The following is a 21,105-nucleotide window of genomic DNA, read 5'->3' as shown; positions in this document are numbered from 1 at the left end:
TTACTTTTAGACTGGAATCAAATAAAACCAAGAGCATCCTTACTGGAAATTCCAGCCAAAGACAAGCAGGTTTCAAATGGGAATGCTTGTTCTGGATGGTTTCAACTGAGATACCTGCTAAGTCTATCAATCCATGAATGACGTTTTTAAATATATATATATATATATTTTTCAGTTTTAACAAGTTCACCCAAAAGTTGGCATTTTGTTACTTAGCTTTATGTTAATTATTGATTACATAAATACAATAATAAAATAGGTTACATAAGAGTGAAATCAGATAGCTAGAAGTTCTTCTATGCAAAGAAAAATAATTTTAAGTTGCTTTCTGTTATACAAGTTATTACTAGATAAGTATGTGACATGTAATGTATTTACTTCTTATTCCAAAAAAACAACTTTGATTGTGAAAAATATACCCAATTAGACCAGTCAGGAGAGGGGAGAAGGAAGAAAAAAACAAGAATGCCCTTAATTCAGACAATAATAGTTTCATTATTAGCTGTATTCATGATCTTGCAGTATAGTTCTCGCACAATAATTGGATAATTCAGTTTATAAATATTTCATTTAATTTCATATATATAATGTTGTAGGCTTGTTGGTTCTTACAGGAAACTTCTTCCACCATCGATATTCCACAAGGCTTGTTCCTCAATTCATCACACTCCTTGAAGGTATTGAAACAATTTTTTTATAGCTTACTCTCCTTCTCTTGTTCTTCTTGATAAAATTGATTAATGTTTCTGGTAAAGTCAGTTTATCAGTTATTATCAATATAATTTTGCATTAATGTTATAAATATGCATATGTATACTATACATGGCTTTTAATAGTCTGAATATTAATCAGAATAATTGAAGGTTGGTTGTTAAAAACAAATTATTAAACATTTGAATGTGATTTTCTATAATATATCATAATTGATTACAATATTAATTTTTGTGCATACATTGTTTTCATATTTTTATTACATTCTTTTTATCAATCTTGCAAGAAAACCAGGTATATATGTTGTAAATCAAATACAATTAAGATGAGTATTCCTATTGGTTATCAGTGCCCAGTATGACTGCAGTATGAGCTTTTACCAGATAATTTAAAACAATAATTTATTTTGGGAATTAATTTTTCTGAAATAAACTAATTCAACTTATCACATGAAAATCATGCTGTACAAAATAAAAGCTAGTATTAATAGAATACTCATACATAACGTTTCATTGCTACAAAGTTATTTGAGACAATAAAAAGTACACAAAAAATTGTTAAAGATTTGAAACAAATACAACTAATTTACATTGTTTATGTTTTAATTTAATTAAAAACAAATAAACTTCTAACCAATTATGATAAATTATCAGTTATTAACTCAAATATTTTAACTAATTTTGAAAACTAATAATTTTAATGTCCTGCATAACATTTCTGGAACCTTTTGTGCTGCAGGTACATGGTAGCTGTTTTGCAAACATCAGTGTATCCACATAATGTGCTACACAGTCATTCTTTTTTACCAAGATCAGAAAGGTTTACAGTCTTTGAACTAAGATTAACTATAGTTGTATAAATGTTTTGTTTAAACTTGTGTTTGGTGTGTAAACACGTTGCAGAATTATATATACATAAATACTAGTTTCTACCCTTTTAGTGCTTGAATTAAGTTTTCATGCCAAAAAATATTTGCCTTTATACAAACATTGGCATAGTTTGTGCAACATGTAAAGTTTTTTATGTACATTTTTGTCCTGAAAATAATGACAAGAGTTTTTGTACTTCTCTGTCAGTCAAAATTATTTTCTTTTTTTATCTTTTTTTTTTTTTTTTTTACATATCTGATGACATCCTTTTTACATAGTCAGCTGAATATTAACAAGGCAGCCATGGATTAGCTAGAACTTTAAAAGGCCATTAGGATTAGAATGAATGGCGAGCATATGAACCTTTATTTTTATTTTCTTATTTATCACTACTAATTGAAAGATACAAATACATAGTTTTTGGTTACCCATGCATTCATTTTATTAATTTTTTTTTAATCCCAATATTACCACTGTTCTTCTCATAGAAGTAAGCTTGACTGTAAATAGAATTTTCTCATTTTATGTTATTAATTTGAAAAACTGTAATAAATATATGTATATCAAGATGAAGGCCTTATAAATATGACCTAAGAAATGACTCTTCTAAACACTTAATTTTTACAAATTCTTTTTCTAGCTTTACAATACATTAACTGTTTTTCTTAGGAAAGTCTTGGTTTGAAGTGTTTTGTAAACAACACAATTTATCAGTTTTTTCTTGTCATTCTTCATTGCTTGCTATCTGGATCAAGCTGTCTTACATAATTAGTTTTTGAGATAGTAAACTTACTGTTGTAAATGTGCATTTTTTCATTCATCAAATAGTAAGCATTTAAAATATATAAATTACTTTGTTCTCAATAATTTATGCTCTATTAGACATTTTATCTATCAATGTAGTTGTTTTTCGTAACTGGCGCTAGCTAAAATGAAATCAACTCATTATTGTGTTTAGTCAAGGTTTTTATGGACAATGATGAATGGTCTGTTCTATTTTCAAAACCCACTCTCATTTGGTATTCATTATGAATACACCCTAGATTTGAAAACCCTGTGAAACTAGGAAGGACAAGCAAAGTAATTTTTTTCATAAGAGGAAATTTGTTGTTTTTTTTTCAGATATGCAGTACACTGTGGGAAGTGTCGTCATTAAAGTAACTACAACTTTCTAAAAACCTACTGATAATTATCAGTTTATCCACAGACAGCTGAAGTACTTTGAATCTGAAAGAGGGCCATTTACATTTTTACTGAGTTGTCAGAAACAAATGCTAATGTAAACCAAACCAGAAAGAATGCTGGGTACTACAATCTGTCTTATATTTATAGACTGTACATCATGTTTTACCAACTTCATTTTTAATATTATAGTTTTTTTTTTAGAGAGTGAAGCTTTACTACATTGCAAAGAGTAGGTGGCACATGTTTCCAGTGCCCCTTCCCCTGACTCCTCTAACTGTAAGTATATATCTTAGTATTTTTAACTGATAAATTATCAACAAAGTATTGTGGTTAGTTTAGTCAGACCTGAACCCCATTTATTTATATAATACTACTGTAGACTCTTTTTAAATAAATACAGTAAACTGTGTGGTATGTTAAAAGTAATGCAAGTAAACACATAAACTCAATCTGATTAAATAACTAAAGCTACTTTTAATGCTGTGATGCAAGATGACGTTTTTAAAATAAAAACCATATCAGTTATATGTACTCTTCAGGTGATGAAATAATTAATGAGAACTAACTTTCATATCTGAAAACTAACCATCAAAGTGTGCATTTTTCATTTTTCTTTCTGGTGAAAACATTTTATGAAATAAACTTGTGTTTTTCTTTTATTTATCTCATCAACTTTTGATTTATTTTTTTCTGGTGAATTTTAATCTGTAAAACACTCAAAACTTAACACTATGAAAAAGCCAGTGCCTTTTCTGACTTTTAATGCTGTTTGTCTTATTCCATGTTTTTTTTTATTGTTTTTTTCTGAATTTGGAGCTGTTTAAGTTGTTGTAACTGAATAATGGTTTTAGAAATTTGAATCAAAGAGCATTTGGCCATAGTGATTATGAAAACTTTAATCCCTTAATTTGTGCTATCTGATAACTAGAAATAATGTACTTCATTGTTATCCTAGTGAAAACCTTCATCAGAGGTGTTTTTCTACAGGGCAATACCATTTATTTCCATTCATATATTTTAACCTAGCTATTAATGATTTCTCTCCATTTATTTTTCTCTGAGAAATGTTGAAGGCTAATATGCAATTTTTTCACTTCTCTTTTGTTTGTTTTTTCATTGGTTTAATACTTACAGTCGACATTTTTTTAATGTAGTTGTACAACCATTTCAGAACCTATATTAAAAGTTTTCAGAATTACAGAATAATCCAATTTCAATTTCTACACATGTATTATACATTATTATAACCTAATACAAAATAAAACTGGTTTAAATCAATATCTCTACATGATATTTAGCTCCAACCAATATGATGGATACCTCAAGCTTTGACTGGTTTCTAAAAATCTGTTAAACATAGTTGTAATTAGGAGGATCCACCCAATTCTAAGATAATAAACTGTAAATGTGATGTGAACAATGTTTCTGCAAGCTAGTCATGAATTTAGAGTAAAATATTTGAATAAGAAGACATAAATTATTATTTTTAAACAGCATTAGGTATTTTAGGACTGTGCATCAGTCTGTCATAATTAGAATCGCACAATATGGAATCAACTTTAGATCAATAGACTCCAGTTTGTTGTGTGTTTACATTTCATTGATTAACTTCAACTAAGGTTATTTTTTCTACTACATCATCATATGGAACTTTCTACAGTAAGGTCTCTCTTAGTTTTAACAGTATTTTTAAATTATAACCTTAAAATTGGTAAAAGGTATAAAATCTTTAGATTAAATAGACTTTCTTAAAAATTGGTTGTTAGTAAAAACTAAAATACGGTGTTTTTATGAAACTAAAGATATATTATTCATCCTCTTTTGAATTCATGTAATCAAATACAGGCAACATTTTTAGATTTTACAAACAATCTAAATGTTATAAATAAGAAAACGTTGTGTTCAACTTCTTTCGGTTTAATGATCACTTTTATTCTAAAGTATAAATAATTATGTAGAAGTGCATTACTAAACATTTCATTGAATTCTGATAATGTTGAAAAGGCAAACACTTTTGGAGATGAACTTTCATTGATTTTTTTCGGAAATTTAAGATCTTAAAAAGGTATATATTCTTGTGTATATTCTTAAGGTTTATATTTTTTTGTTATCAGTGCCATGTTTAACAAACTGAAAATTATGAGCTTTGTTGGATCAGAATTTACAGCGTTTATGAAAAGTCTGAGTATAGTAATATGCAATGAGAATGATTTGTACCAAAATACATATTTCTTGTTAACTTTGTATTTATTTTTGACAAACATAGATCTATATATAGTAATCAGTGTAATCAGCTGTGAATTTTCTTATTTTCTGAATTATTTTGGGTATGAAAACTATGAGATGCTGCAGATTCTTTCTCAGTTCTTTCTTGAACATTTTCCACAGCTGTGTTAATGATGCTGGTAATTTTTCTTGAAATCTAACTTTCAAATATTTTCAGAGATTTTCAATCAGAATCATGTCTGAAACCTGAGGAGACCACACCATCAGTCAAATGTTTCTGAACCACTACTGCCTCTTATAGTACTTACTGTTAATGAATGTGATGTGTTTTGGATCATTATCGTATGGGAAAATAACCCATAACCACTTTTTCATATTCTGCACAGGGTGGAAACATTGTATACCAGAATGAAATAGTGATTTTTCTTCTCAAATAGCTCTGTATATATTTACAGTATCTTCAACATTGCAGCAAAGAGTCAATCCTAGATCATTATACAACCTCATCCATGTTTAACCATGTCATCTGCACATTTTGTAATACCTTGATTTTGATTTCATAGCAAACAACAAAATCTTCCACTGTGCATCCCAATTATGGTTGTTTTTGCCAAACTGGAGTTTATGAGAGGCTTCTTCTTTGCATTTGTCTTCATTAAATTCTATGCACTCATTGTTATTCTTGTTGTTGTGTTGTTTCACACATTAACATCACTGATTTCAATCCACTTCTGTTTTAGTTCAGTCACAGCAGATAATATGTTGTTCTTGGACATCCTGGAATTTAGAAGTATATTTTGGCTTTCTACTTCTCTTTCTTGACTTGTATTTGCTAGTTTCATGATAGTGGCTGAATGTTTCTTACACAGCCTCCAGAGAGATGTGTAATTTATACACAATAGCTCTGTGAAAATGATTTTTTTGAACAAGAATAAGAATTTGAGATCTTGTTTCAAATTAAAGTTTCTCTTTAATTAAATTCTGGCAAAATGACCAATAATTTAATCTTTTAGCAGCAAAAGTCTTGGTTGGTAAGGTTAGGCAGGTAGAATCAAAATGGCCAGAATGTTATACTAATGTGTAGATTTTAAAGAAAGTCATGACTGCCCAGTTACAACCATTATTCTTCTATAAAAACTACCTTTAGAGACATTACCATGATCAAGCTGCATTTCCACAAGATTTGCATGCACTTATGCCATATTTACTCAGAGATGTTTTGCTAATGCTTTTGAACTGCTTGGTTCCCAGGTTTCATTGGACCTTTGTCTTACCAATCCTTGTCGCTGTATGTTGCTTCTTTTTATCCAGGATCATTCCTTCCACTACCCATCTGGTTGTTACATAAATAGAGTCTAGATCAAGCAAGAAAGGAATGGGGTCAAGAGTATAAAACTGGTTCCTACATAAATGAGCTGACTCAGATTAGAAGGTGTCAACCTATACTTTTGACCATTAGAATTCACCCTCTTTTTCATCATCTGTTCCTTGTGACTTAATGTCTTTGAAATTCAAATCTAGTACTAACCATATAAAAGTTTGAGTTTTACCATGGAAGCTTTAATTTTCACCATTGTCCTTAGTACACTTATGGCTTACATCTTCATGCAGTTTTTAGTGCACCTTTTAATGAAATTAGATTAGGGAAACACTTAGAAACTTATTTGGTTATTGAATATTTCATTCTGTATGACTGAAAATATTCTATAATAATTGCTGGGTACATTATGAGTGGGTTCTATAACCATGTTATATGACACAGGTGCTCTAGACTTCTTCTGTAGTAAACCATGGAACACCAGTAGTGCTCGTGAGGGCACTGTAACTGTCTTTTTCACATCCAGTTATGCAACCAACTTTTCCTAGGTCTAGTATAGCAGTTTTTAGATAACTCTCTCAAAGGAAAAACTGGCTCATAAGCTGTAGTACATCCACTCCAAGAATATTGACACCAGATCTAAGATAGGCAATGACTAATTATATTCTATTAATGATGACTTCTACATATTGTTGGAAATTCACTTTCATACATGTCCAGTTTATTTCAGTTTACCTGAACAAATTTTGTTTCATTTGGCCCAAGAAGTAGGTTTGCTCAAAGTGCCTGGCATACTGTGAGAGCTACCATTTTTGTGACCACTCCTGTACCTTGAAAGACACACACCATGATTCAGCAAACTTTTCAGTCTATTTTACCCTTCTTTTAAGCCTTGAGCTAAACCCAATGAAATTTAAAATTTTTCAACTTTGGCACAACTGTTTCACATTACCAAAATTGTGTTTTGCTCAAGTACTTAATGCAGGAAGATAAGCATGACTAGGTCAGATTTAGGAATATAACATCGACACATTTATGTAGTTCAAACGTTTTTTGGAAAATTACAGTGTTATTGTATTTTTTTATTACAAATATCATTGTACAACATCACCAACCTGTACAGTAGTGTTAAAACCATGTTATTTTGGGTGATTCACAGTACTTCTTTCAAATATTTTGTAGTTTGTATTTATTTATCAGAAAAACTGATATCCAAAAACATCATCTATCAATAAATTATTTTGGAAATATATACACTCCATGTTTTTTTTACCTCTTGACTACCTATGGCATTTTATGAGCAGTTACAAAAACAAGAAAGTGTGCTGTACTGGTACCAACTGTTGAATCAGGATTCTCAGCCTGTGTTACAGCTAGTTGTTTAGAGTACTTTGAAACATAAATTTCTCCAGACTTTGCATAACACAAAGAATGATAGTGGTCAAGGTGTCACCCATACCTACCTAATGACTAATCTGTTAGCTGCATTAGAATTGAGACACACAGCACTGGTTTGAACTCTGTAAAGTGTGTGCCATCCAGTGAAAAATCTGGCCTGAACAAGATAAATTTGAACAAAGAATTATTGGTTATCTTTACAAAGAATAACTATGGATATTACCCATATAATCTCAAAATTAGAACAAGGCTATATGTATATAAATGTTGTCAAGTGGTTCAAGCCTTATTCATTGGATGACATGCCACCACAATAAGTAGTTTATGCATTAGCTGGGCAAAGTTCAAAGCACCCTCAAGAATTCATATAGGCCAGAGTGATAACTTTAACAGCTAACTGTTCTCTGAGTTATGCCAATTTCTGGATATGATAAAGATATATTTTAACTTATTCCACACCCCAGTCTGATGGTTTAATATAATGAGTAAAAACAACAATAACTGTAAAATGTGTGCTTTTTAAGCACAACTAAATCAACTAGGATGAACATTTGCTATATATCATGATGATAAATCATGCAACTGAGCATAAATAAACTGGTTATTAGCTAAACATGCTCATGTTGAGAGGGAGGGGAGGATTATTGCTTTCTGCAGAAGCAATTCATTGCCTTCTTCTAGTGTGGATATCTCACAATGACCAAAATAATACATGGAGTGATTAAGGTCTAAAACAGAGTACGTGTGCGAGTTTGCATGCTAACAGCTGAAAAAAAAGATGCCATGTGACAGAAAGGTGCTATGATGAAACAAATGTAACAAGTGTATACTGGGTGTGGCCTTGTTGTGAAGCAGCACAGAAGCTATTCAGCTTTCACTTAAAAATCTCATTTTGTGCATTTATGAGTTGTTTTATTAATGTACAAGTTACAGCAGTCAAGAAGCATGTGACACTACAAAATACATGATGACTAAGTGTGTCTGTACATAACCAATAAACCACTTGGGAACTGGCTTCACCAGAAATCAGGGAGAGGAACAAGGGCAAGAACAATTTTTTGTCCCATTCTGACGAAAAAAAAAAAAGGTAAACAGAAAAGAGCTGAGAGTACCTATCCAGCCATTTGGGATAAGCAACTTGAGGAAGTGTCTGAATATAGATGAAAGAAAGATACAATAGTTGGTCAAACTGTCACTGATGGCATCTTTGAAGATGTAACTGGAATTAAATCATCAAGTAGTTAAAATGATCATTTGTTTGTGAAGCAAATGATTGAAAGGAAATAGCATTCTTTACATTTACAGCCATCAAGCTTACAGTAAGTTACCATATTTGCACTACACTGTATTATTACCATTCAATTACTGCCAGTAGGATGGTTTATTGCTCATGAGATCCATTTCCTGAAAAGGCTTTGGGGCACATACTTTCTGAGATACTGGGCAAAATTTCACCATAAGAGGTATCTATAGAGTATCAAATAATATATGCTCAATGAATGCTCTTTAGGATGTCTGATACTAGATGTAATACAGAAGATAATAGCTAGGAATTCATAAACTAATTTCAAAGAATATTATAAGCCTTGCTTTATGAGGTACTGTGTGATTTTCTGTGGTGAAATTTGATTCGAAATTTTGAGAATTACTTACCTGATCTTGCTGAATTGTGAAAGCTCTATGGAAAATACTGCATAGTCCTTGCTAAATCTATTCCAGTACACTTGAAGAACAAACATACGTGTTTTTTGTGCACTGTGAGTGAGCAGTGTTTATTTGGAGGGTACATCAATATTAAATGTGGTAACAATGCAAACATTACTCCTTCCGTGCAAGAATTTTAGTTAAAAGGTATTATTTTTGGTGATTTCTGACAGGGATTTTTTGTTATTTTATGATCTTGAAGCGTTGGGTTTGACAGCTCTTATACAGCATCATATTATTATAAAATATACTATGTAAGTTTGAAAGTCTTTTAACATTTATATTTGCAAATTACAATAATTGTTACAAAATAACAAGATATCAATTCTTAAATATTTATGAGTAAAAAATGATTGAACTAAAAATTAAAACTAGCATTTTTTAAATTTAAATTCGACATGCATATGTCAACACAACACCTGAAAGTTGCACTCTATACAGACAGGGTTAATGAAGTCATGAGACTACTAAATTTATTGATAGCCTAGTGCACTTTTAAAGGACAAAAAGAGTACTGAGGTAACTAGTCAAGTGCTCTAATCACCTGATCATGCTGGGTCTATTGTTTTTGGCGTTGTTGCATCTTGCATGTTACCTGAGGATGTGACTACTGTATATATGCCCAATTGTTAACTTTCTAATTTGGTCAGCTATTTCCAATTTTAACGTGTAGGGAAAACCCTGAGATAAGAGAACAGTTATCGCAATATGTATTGGGTTTTAATTTCATTCTACTTCACCGTACAGTAATCTAAGTTAAAATTAATTTAGGTATGTGAATAATGTGTAAATGAGCATTGAATACATGAAACTGCAGTGCATGTCAGAGGGTACAGGCAATCAAATAATACATTAAGCCTATATAACACAGATTGTCTTTCAAACTTCCCTCTGGTGAAAAAGAAACAAAATCTTTAATATATATATATACACACACACAGTAATTAAACAGTTGGTCTACTGTGTAGTATGTAACAGTGAATTTGATGAGATTTTATAATATGATTTACATACCTAAATTAGACTACTGTGTGGTGAAATATAACAGGTTCATAATTCCATAGATATTATATATGCTTCATCATCTTAAAAAGAGCTTAATGGTATTTATTTGGTTTGCTGACTCATGTTATGCTTATGAGCTTTAAATAGGCAAAACTGCAATCCACAGTAGAAGATACTGGTCAATCAAAGAATGCATTAGGCCTCTATGTCACAGATTGTTTTTTTCAGTTTCACCTCTGGTAAAAGAAAATATTTAACATATATAATTTACACACACACACAATTGTCATAATTAAATTTTCATTTTATTCCTTAGTAAAGTATATTCAGATAATTCTTCTAAACCTTTCTTGTAGGCATCATTGTAAACCAGATGTTGGAAAGTTATAAATGTGTACAAATTCTTTTACTTAGGTATCTCATAGAAGCTTCTATGAATTTGACTATGTCTGTTCCTTGAGGGAGACAAGTTCTTTTCAATGAGTTATATAGATGCTTGAAGTTAGTATGTGTTGAGGTTTTTTCCCATATATATGTTGTTTGGTGTAGTCATTGATGTAAATAATGTAAGGATTATGGGATACTGCAGTGCAACCCCTTTGTTTGTCTTGAGAGGTATGGCATTAGTCTTCTTTTTATTTTTCTCCTAGAAAGGCATATTGGTAAAGCCTCTCTACAGACAGATTTCATGCTAAACATTACATTGTTGTGAATAAACATGTTTTATGTTTACTTGCTATCCATATTCAATTTATTTGGGGCCCTTAAGAGCTGCTTGTTTCAATATTCTTAATATAATATTAGGTTGGTAAGACAGACTCTTTTCTTTGGAAAGCCATTTTGGCTGTCTGAATAACTTTGAGCTTCATCAAATGAGTTTGCAAAGCATTTTTTTATCAGATGCTTAGTCAATAGACAAAAAGTGAAAACTTGTAGTCTTTTCCCCAATCTTTGTTTTCTTTTTTTGTATTATTTCACTCATATCTAATCATTATTCAATATACAATGTATTACACAGGTAAGAAATAATTATCATCAAATATATTTGGCATAATGGAATGTGTTTAACTTTTATAAAACTATGAAAGATTCATAATTCATTGATAGGTACTCACTGTCACAGCAGTTCCTATAAGAGCAGCCATCATTGTCTATTGGTGTCGAAATTATTGATATGCCTTTTGAGGAAAATTTTTTAATGCAGTACCAAGCTGTACTACAGGTTCTTCACTCATTTTGGATTAATAGTGTACTAAATTTTGCTGTGTTTCTATAGTTTTGCAGATGGAATATGAAATTGATTAAGCAAGCAACTCTCACCAAGGACTAATTAGGTCAAGTGTAAATTAGGCACCTTTGTGCCTGTTTTCTTGTAGAAATAACAACATACTATTTAATTAACATACCAAGATCTTCTTGTTGGTAAATCAGACAGTAGCTGGAGATAGACTCATCCATGATATTCACTACTTTGGCTAATTAAACTGAGGGGGACAGATTACTGCTTTGTTAGAAACTTAAGAGTTTATATTGCTATATTTAAGATATTGTTGGAACCTTGGAGAGCAAGTTTGTCAGAGATTTTGAAAAGGAAAAAATAAATTTTCTGATCAGTTTTACACAGGTTTTTAGTAGACCTCCACATAACTGTAAGCAGAATTTTACTTAGTTTCATACAATTTTCTTACACAGATACTGTCTGGATTTAAGTGAAGTATTTCACTGAATTTAGAAGAACTAAAGTTCTTGCTGGTTCCTGCAGTCACAGGTTGGTATATTATTTCTATAGTGTTATAAGAAGAAAATTCTGCAAGATTTCTCATAACTTTGAAGTGAACTTTCAATTATGTGAGCACTGGAATTGCACCCATTAGTTTATTACATAAAAGAACAAGTTCACTATGAATGAATATTATGTTAATTCACAATACAGATTATTTTTATTTATTACTGTTGTGGTAAATTCTAAGAGAGGATGTAGATTTTGCCGAGGTTTAACTCTGTTTTACATTTTAACTTGAGGACACTATTTTCTATACACTAACCAGGTTACAAGGGAAGGAGCACATTAATAGGAGTATCTTTGTTCATTAGGGTCTGGTATGGCTAGATGGTCAAAACACTTGACTTGTAATCTGAGGGTTTCATGTTCAAATCCCCATCACACCAAACATGTTTGCCCTTTCAGCTGTGGGGGCATTATAATGTTACAGTCAATCCCACTGTTCATTGGTAAAAGAGTAGCCCAAGATATGGCAATAAGAAGTGATAACTAGCCACCTTCCCTCTAGTCTTACACTGCTAAATTAGGGATGGCTAGCACAGATAGCCATTGTGTAGCTTTATGTGAAGTTTAAAAACCAAACCAAACCTTGTTAAATAGTCTTTGTAGTTCTGGCTAGTTACAGTTTTCTTTTCCTTTAGTTCCACAAGTGCATCATTGCTTACCCTTTTATAATCTGTGGTGTTACGTTTTCCTGAGTTATAGGGTATTAATGTCTATGCCATCAGTTGTGAAGACGTTTATTAAATGTTTGCATTTCGTGTGAAATCAAATCTACGTCAACCTCTTATTTCTAAGAGCCTATATTTTTCTGCTTTTCCACAAATCCTTGTGGTTTCTAAGCAGTAGCTGCTAGTAGTAAATTTTAAATGCTTATTTATCCTACAAAAAAAGATATTAAAAATATATATTTATGTAAACAATAAGTAGTAACAGGTTAAAACTATTTTGTAGGGGGTTCTAAAAATACAAGGTATTTTTTGGGGTAAATCATATTATACTACAGATTTTGACAAATTTTAAAGGTTAAATTTAATAATAAACATTAAAATCATTCTAAAAATTAGACTGCACAAACTTTTTTTTGGAAAATTACAATGCAAACAGTTTTATTTTTCCAAAGGTTACCAAATTCTTTGTAACCAGTACATGAAACATTTTACTAACTGATCCACAAGTCCTGAGCATAGAAACAGAAGTTTCAAATTCACTCTTACAGATAAAAATAGACCTCAGGACCTAGCTTCTATTTTAAACACAACCATCTCATTACCATTGTGCCAAGGCTACATGACTTTTTGGAGACTTCACTATAACTTGAAGGTTACAGTGACAATTTGAAAGATGGAAAATTGTTTAAGTATAATATTTCATTTAACAATCCTTTTGCAGATAAAAGTTAAAATTGGCTTATTAAGAAGAAATTTTGCAAGATTTATTATATGTATTTTAAAAATTGTTACAACAACATTACAAAAAAAACAACAAAGAAGTAACTTTGCTCTGCTGTGTATTTAAATTTAACATTTTCTTAAATTTCTCATTTTTGAAAAATAAGGTCTTAAATTTGTGCCAATGTGGTACTAATAAATTCCATAGGATGTTATTAAAACTGTGCATTTTCATGCTGGTCATAAGGGAAAACACTTTAATGCTGTTTATATCAGCTGCTTCTTGATTTTTCTCAGGCTTTTATGTAACAAATAGGGTGGGGGAAGGGTGTTATGAACTGAATGGTGCCTGAAGCTTGTTTGTGGGTTTTAAACCAAACATAATGGAATAAAGAATAAAATGAATAATAACCTATTTGTGGAACACAAAGCAGCTAATAACTTGCAGGTTACAATAAACACCAGTGTGGTCCAAATTTCTTTCCTATTTTAAAGTTTGATAATTAACAAAGAAATACAACCATGTAGTTTTCAACATCTTGTGGCCTAGCCCATTCAAATTTTTATCACCATGATGCATGCATCATTAGTGGCTCTCAGCATGTCTAACTGATATTCAATTTCAGTCCATGTCTACAGTTACAGTAGCAATGGTATCCATTACTTTGGTTTTTATAATGATCTGTGATGTTTGCTATAGTTGTGTGACAGACAATACCCTTAATACACTTCTTTCCTGTACTGGCTTGTGCTGTTAGGCTGCATCACAATCATCAATTGGATCTCAGTGAGCCAAGTAATGCATTTAGCCTTTCTTTCCATGGTTGCCATTTTATCATAGCTTACTAGAATGAAATATGACAATAAAAAGTATTTGATTAGAGCTACAAGATGTTGAAAATTGAATGGTTATTTCCTTAAGTTTTAAACAAGAATTCCCTAAATTCTTATTCTGGAAGAAAATGTCAATGTAGTTAATTTTCAAAGCATCAACTAATTTCCTGTCAAAGTTTAGTACAACCAAAATAAGTTGCCAAATTATCGGACATACAGTTTATGACAGTTTTTATGTGCCACAGGAAGGATGCTATTCCTCCACTGCCTCTTGAGTCAGAATTTTGTTTACAATCATACAACTGAGACTGTGCCATAAAGTAGTGCTGATTATGGAACTTGTAGACACTGGTTGAGAAGCTGTTAAGTGAAAGCTGCTACACATTTCAGATATGAGAATTATTTCTAATATTTAAAGATAGTATGACAAATTGCCCCTATCTTTCTTCAAATGGTACTAATGCACAAATATCATTTGTATTTCTCATATCTGTAACTTAATACAATATTTACTTTGTGTTTAGATAAAATCATGTGGAAAGAAGTTGAAATCTGAAATGCAGGTGTCATGAAGTTAATATTCTATTAGCAATTATGTATAAATACAGTAGATTGTTTTCTGAAGAAAATTCAATTGGCATGAACTGATAGTTTCCATGGTGATTACACATTATTAATGAGAAGTACAGCATCATGTTACCACATCCACAGTAGTAACTTTTAACATGTCTAAACTCTATTGTGTACAAATATTTCCAATGGACATTGATGGAAGTTTTCCAAATATTCTGGTTCATATCTTGAGAAAACTAGCAAGAGATAAAGTATAGAATTATGAAAAAATTGACTGGCTACACAAAAATAAACACATGTAAGATATAAAAATTCTCAAGAAAGAAGTCTGTTCAGGTTTGATCTTTGTCCAACTGCCAAATTTACCTTAATCCTGTACAAATAAGCAATATAGTATTGTTTTTAATTAGTGAAAAACAGTCTTGGTAAATTACTTCCAGAAGCAGTAACGTAATGTTAAGTACTCAAATTCCAGTTTTTATAAAATAACCATAGTGTTTGTTACATAAGATTTCTTATTGCATTAAATTTGTCATGTGTCAAATTATGCAAAAAACTGAAATTAAAGTGAAATTTCATATCTTACAGAAAAAGACCATGGCACAGAAGTAATCACTATAAATAGAGCTAACACTTTCTGCCTGTAAAATTTTTTTATCATTATCAAAATTCTCCCATTCAAATGGTAAATTCTAACTGAAAAAAATTACTTAATGAAGATTTTAATCTAATGATACAAATTAAAATTTCATATTTTTGTTTCTGTTGAACAACTTTCAAATCATATAACTTCTAAACTATGTCATTTTTTCAAGTTGTATGTTCATAAACAGCAAGATTTAACTGTATGATTAATGAAACTTAGCTGCTGTAGTATATACTAAAAAGATTATTAATATTATAACAATGAAATATTGTATCTTGTTCAGCCTGTTTTGTATATTCAGTTACATAGTTCAAAATTCTAATTATTTAAAAGATTAAATTCATTTTAAAATTGCAAACATATCACGACAATGAATTAAATTACATTTCAAGCAGAGTAAACTTTATTTGACAGAGCAAGCTCAACCAAATAAACCAAAATACAACAATGCTTCTTGCAAGTTTATCAACTTATCTTTCAGAAGATTACTGAAATGTGTACATTGTAAACATTTGTAATTGAAAACATATCATCGAAAGTAAAACATTTACACTTTTAAAACTGGGAAAAAATAAAATAGTAAACAGTCCTAACATCCTTCCTTTTCATTTGTGTCACACCAGTATATTAATGAGTTGTATATCAAAGTGTAAAGATTTAAACTCAATTCTAACTAAGATACTGTTTACTTAAAAATAATAAGTAGGTGAAAAACTGGACATGTCTATTGAATCTTAATTTTAAGAGCTAGCATTATATGCAGCTACAAATGAAAGATTGATTTTGAGTCTTTTACTTTCATAAAAATTACTACAAGTAGTATAAACTATTTAGTTCTTACTAATACTCAGCTTACTTTTCAGAAAAGTTGAAAACCATTTATTTTATAGAAGTATTTAGGAAAATTCATAATTGTTTCAGCTGAATGTCTTCAGAATATTTTTTAATGCATATTACATAAAATGACTAGCCATGATCGCTTCTTTGACATAGACTAGTTATAATCAACTTTATCCTATAAGTGAATATATATAATCTGTAATCACTTAAAACTGAAAGGATTACAGTAAATATGGATCACAAAAGGTGTATATAAAACAATAAGTCGTTAAACAAAAGTAAGAACCTTGAAATTAACAAGATAGGAAAAATTGACTAATAAATAAGATTTACACATGTATGATTATCTATGTATATGATAAACAGTTTTAAGAAAACTTTTGTAACAGTAGACTTTACACCTTTTCATACAGATGCCTAAATTTATACACAGATTGTAGTGCACTGATCACAAAAATTTTCACTACAACCATCTTATAATTAATTCATTAACAGACAGTTTTTTGAATAGCCTCTAGTATTTTGTTTTCCTAAGTAAGGTATACTCTATTATTTTATGTGCTGTCACTACTGATAAATAATATACTTAATTTTAATTTTATACTTTCATTACAGAGAACATACAAACACAAGAAAAGTATATTTACCTATACTAATGGTCAGATTGATTTCTTAAATCACCCTCTAAGTAAGTAGGTTGTCTGACTGAAGTTACTAATATATACCTGGAACCAATTACAGTTTTCATAATAATGAGAAAATTACAATACATACAATTAGCATGTCATACATCAACAATGACAATATAATAAATAAGTTTATATTAATTAAATACCAATACAACATACACACTTCAAAAGCTAACAACAGCTCAACAACAATAGGTCTACTTGTATATTTCCTCATTTCTGCTAAAACTTATGGAGGAGCAAGAAGAGATTTTCCTGTCATCTCAGGAGGAATGTCTAGCCCCATTAGATCAAGGACAGTTGTAGCAACATCACAAAGGGCAGCATTGTGTTCTAATTTCTTAAACTTGCGGAAGCCTGTCATGCAAAAAGGAACCCTGTTGGTTGTATGGGCAGTAACAGGACCACCTTTCTCATCAACCATCACTTCAGCATTTCCATGGTCAGCAGTGACCAACATAACATAGCCATGTTTCTCACAGGCTTGCTGAATCATACCTATAGCTTTGTCTGTTGCTTCTACAGCCTTCACTGCAGCCTCATAAATACCAGTATGTCCAACCATATCTGGGGGTGCAAAGTTACACATGAGAAAGGGATATTTACCAGATTCTAGAGCCTTAACCATTTCTTGGGCAACTTCTTTACAACTCATTTCAGGTTTTAGATCATAAGTGGCAACTCTTGGAGATGGAACCATTAATCTGTCTTCAAGAGGAAAAGCCTTTTCCTGACCACCGTTGAAAAAGAATGTAACATGAGCATACTTCTCTGTTTCGGCACAATGAAACTGAGTTAACTGCTTACTTGCAATCCATTCTGATAATACATTTTTAGGTATTTCTGGAGGATAAAGACAGGGAAATGGGAATTCTTTCTTGTATTGGGTCATTGTAAAAATATTTAGATTCTGAGGAACCTTAGCAGTTTCAAAATGCCTCTCTAGACCAAAAGCTTCAGTAATCTGCCTCATACGATCAGCACGGAAATCAATGAAAATCATTGTATCATTATCTTGGATTAATCCAGACTCATCAAGAATGATTGGCTTAAGAAATTCATCCGTCTGTTTATCTTCTGTTGATTCATACCGTTTCTTGATCAAGTCAATGACGTTTTCAGGTGTTGCTTTTTCCCCAATTCCTTGTACCATACCCTCAAAAGCAAGCTTGACACGTTCATGCCGCTTATCTCGATCCATAGCGTAGTAGCGACCCATGATTGTGGCCAATGAACCATACTGCAGTTCTTTAATTTTATCCAAAACCTGTTGAACATAAATTACTCCACTTGTTGGACTTGTATCTCGACCATCAGAAAAAAACTGAATGTACGTATTGGGAACTGCACTGAGCTTTGCAGCTTCAAGCAAGGCAAATAAATGATTAATATGCGAGTGAACTCCACCATCACTCACCAAGCCCAAGAAATGAAGTCTACCATTATTTGCTTTGGCACAATTACAAGCTTCAATCACATGCTTGTTTTCAGAAATTTTTTTATTGTCCACGTCCATATTGATCCTTACAATATCTTGATACATAACCCTGCCTGCTCCTATATTCATGTGACCAACTTCACTATTACCCATTAAGCCAGCTGGTAAGCCTACTGACAGACCAGAAGCATCCAAAGTGCAATATTGATCAGAAGCTGCAGCAAGCTTATCCATCACAGGAGTTGACGCATTCAGGATTGCGTTTCCTTTGCTACAATCAGAAATACCCCATCCATCAATTACAATAAGACAGACACTCATGTTGTTTTGGTCAAACTATACAATCTTAAAACGAGAAACGTCAAATCACAAATTTGTCTTTAAAATGTTTGAACTCAGGAAAGTTACATCAAACCTTTGCTACTCCTTTTCCTACTGCCCTTGTATAACCTTGAATGCACCAAAAAGCCGGCCGGTTTGTTAGTATCGCCATCTAACGTTGAAATAATGGATGTCTCAAGTTTTATTATATAAATATAATAATAAAAATCAAATTAGGGTATCCTTCTAATATTTTCAGTAAATCAATTGATTCTTTTTATTATAAAAATTATAAAAAAGTAAAATTTGTTTCAATGTATTTACATACAAACGGCTTGTAAATTTCATACAACACGAGTTTGATTTTATTTAATGAATGGTATTTATTGGAGCTATTCGACAAAATTGTTTATAATAAATGAAAAAAAAAAAAAAAAAACGAGAAAATAGCATGCTTATTCTTAACTACATTGGTTGTCAAGACACATATGACACCGACTATACCCAAATCACCTCCATACATCTATACTGGTAAAACTAAACGTCACCTTAAAGTACGAGCAGTTAAACTTATCGGTGCATCTTATAAAAACTTGAAGAAAACTAAAATTCTCCTAACTCCAGTGTCTATCATCACACTACAGAAATAGGACATCCGATACTTCTCTCCAACTTTAAAAGTTTCTCAACAAACAAGCATAATATTGAGCTTGTAATAGAAAGAGGTGTTTTATATAAAAAATACCTTCTAAATTTGAGTCTTCCTCTGGCACAGCGGTATATGTGCAGACTCCCACTGTTAGAAACCGATGTTTGATATCCCTGGTGAGCAGAGCAAATATAGCTTCTTGTTTAGCTTTGTGTATATTTGCAAAAGAATCAATCTAAATTTGATTTAATTTAACTGTTTTAATGTGCGCTTTATACTTTTCGTTTTTACTTCTTTTTTTATTCAGATTGTTTAATTATTATTTATTACAAATTATATTTGTAGTGTAATTGATATTTTGTCTGTTTTGTTACTCTAGATTATTGAAGTTGGAATGTTAAGCATTTCCAAATTTTGATAAATGCTTCATATCATTATGTTCGTATTTTGCTTTACACTTAAACCTAAGCTTAAATTTTCTTTATGAAAGATTTTGAAGTATATACTGGTCAATGGTCGCTTCTAAGACTTATTCTATAGCCGAATTTACTCAAACATCTTAAATACACATAAAGCTAAGAAATGCTCTTAAATAAGGATTGTGACAGGATATTTTTTGCAACTGTTTTAAAGGTACATATAGAGGTATGCCTACGGATTTACAACGATAAAATCATGGGTTCAATTCCCCTCGGTGAGCTCAGTAGATAGCCCGATGTGGCTTTGCTGTAAGAAACACACATTTAAAGTTACAATGACAGAAAGTTGACGCCGAAGACACTTAGTGAGATTTGTCTACTTATTTCTTTTTCTTGTGCCTAGGACTTAATTAGTTTCTTTACAGACAGTAGAATTGATTTAATATTCTGTAGAGAAGCTGCTAAAACAAGGCGAACTCGCTGTCCTCAAGATGAACCAACCAAACAAAAAATAACAGTATTTCGTAGATAGATATAAAAATGCTTTTTATCTGATCCGATGAAAAAATAGAGTTTAGTATGGAAACAAAGGCAGTGGGTAGATAGGAAAAAAGTATTTTTGTCTTCAAACATCTAATATTTTGATATACATCTACGTCATCAAAAACGAGAAGTCTATTGCACTGTTGTGTACATAAAACAAAATTGGAACTCTGAGTATTAAATTTAAAAATAATAAGAGAATTGGTTTGGTTTGTAATTGTGCAAAACTTCACAAGGGCTATCTGCCCTAACCAGATGGCCATGCTGGACCATAATAAAGAAAAAAGTATAATATATATACAGAAGAATGAGTATGATGTATTAAAACTGTTCTGGATTCTCATAACATTATTACAGTCCATGTCGCCACGTTCGATCAGAAGTCATTGGTAAATTTATTGAATTACGTCGCTGAAATCCGAGGCTCGATTCGCCAATATCATGAAGCTTCCATGTCAAAGGTACAACTACCTTTCTCTATTAGATTTCCACACTACATCTAATGTACGAAAAAGACGGTCTCCAAGTGCCTTCTTCAACAATCCAATAACGCCAAAATTTAT

The 21,105-nt window shown here is 31.2% G+C and overlaps 1 protein-coding gene across 1 annotated transcript; it reads right to left on the bottom strand.

Moving 5' to 3' along the window:
- Positions 1-16,023: 16,023 nt before the first annotated feature.
- LOC143241030 (2,3-bisphosphoglycerate-independent phosphoglycerate mutase-like) lies at positions 16,024-19,711 on the bottom strand. Its single transcript, XM_076484452.1, has one exon. The coding sequence runs from the start codon at positions 18,929-18,931 to the stop codon at positions 17,402-17,404; it is 1,530 nt and encodes a 509-aa protein (XP_076340567.1). The 5' UTR covers positions 18,932-19,711; the 3' UTR covers positions 16,024-17,401.
- Between the last annotated feature and the right edge of the window lie 1,394 nt (positions 19,712-21,105).

The sequence above is a fragment of the Tachypleus tridentatus genome, chromosome 13 (genome assembly GCF_004210375.1).
Source record: "Tachypleus tridentatus isolate NWPU-2018 chromosome 13, ASM421037v1, whole genome shotgun sequence".
Classification (NCBI taxonomy): Eukaryota; Metazoa; Arthropoda; class Merostomata; order Xiphosura; family Limulidae; genus Tachypleus; species Tachypleus tridentatus.
The sequence above is the reverse complement of the archived record's forward strand: the minus strand, read 5'-3'. Positions and strand labels throughout refer to the sequence as shown.

Bases quoted from the DNA above. Each gene is read 5' to 3' on its own strand.
- LOC143241030 (XM_076484452.1), bottom strand. From the start codon at position 18,931: ATGAGTGTCTGTCTTATTGTAATTGATGGATGGGGTATTTCTGATTGT.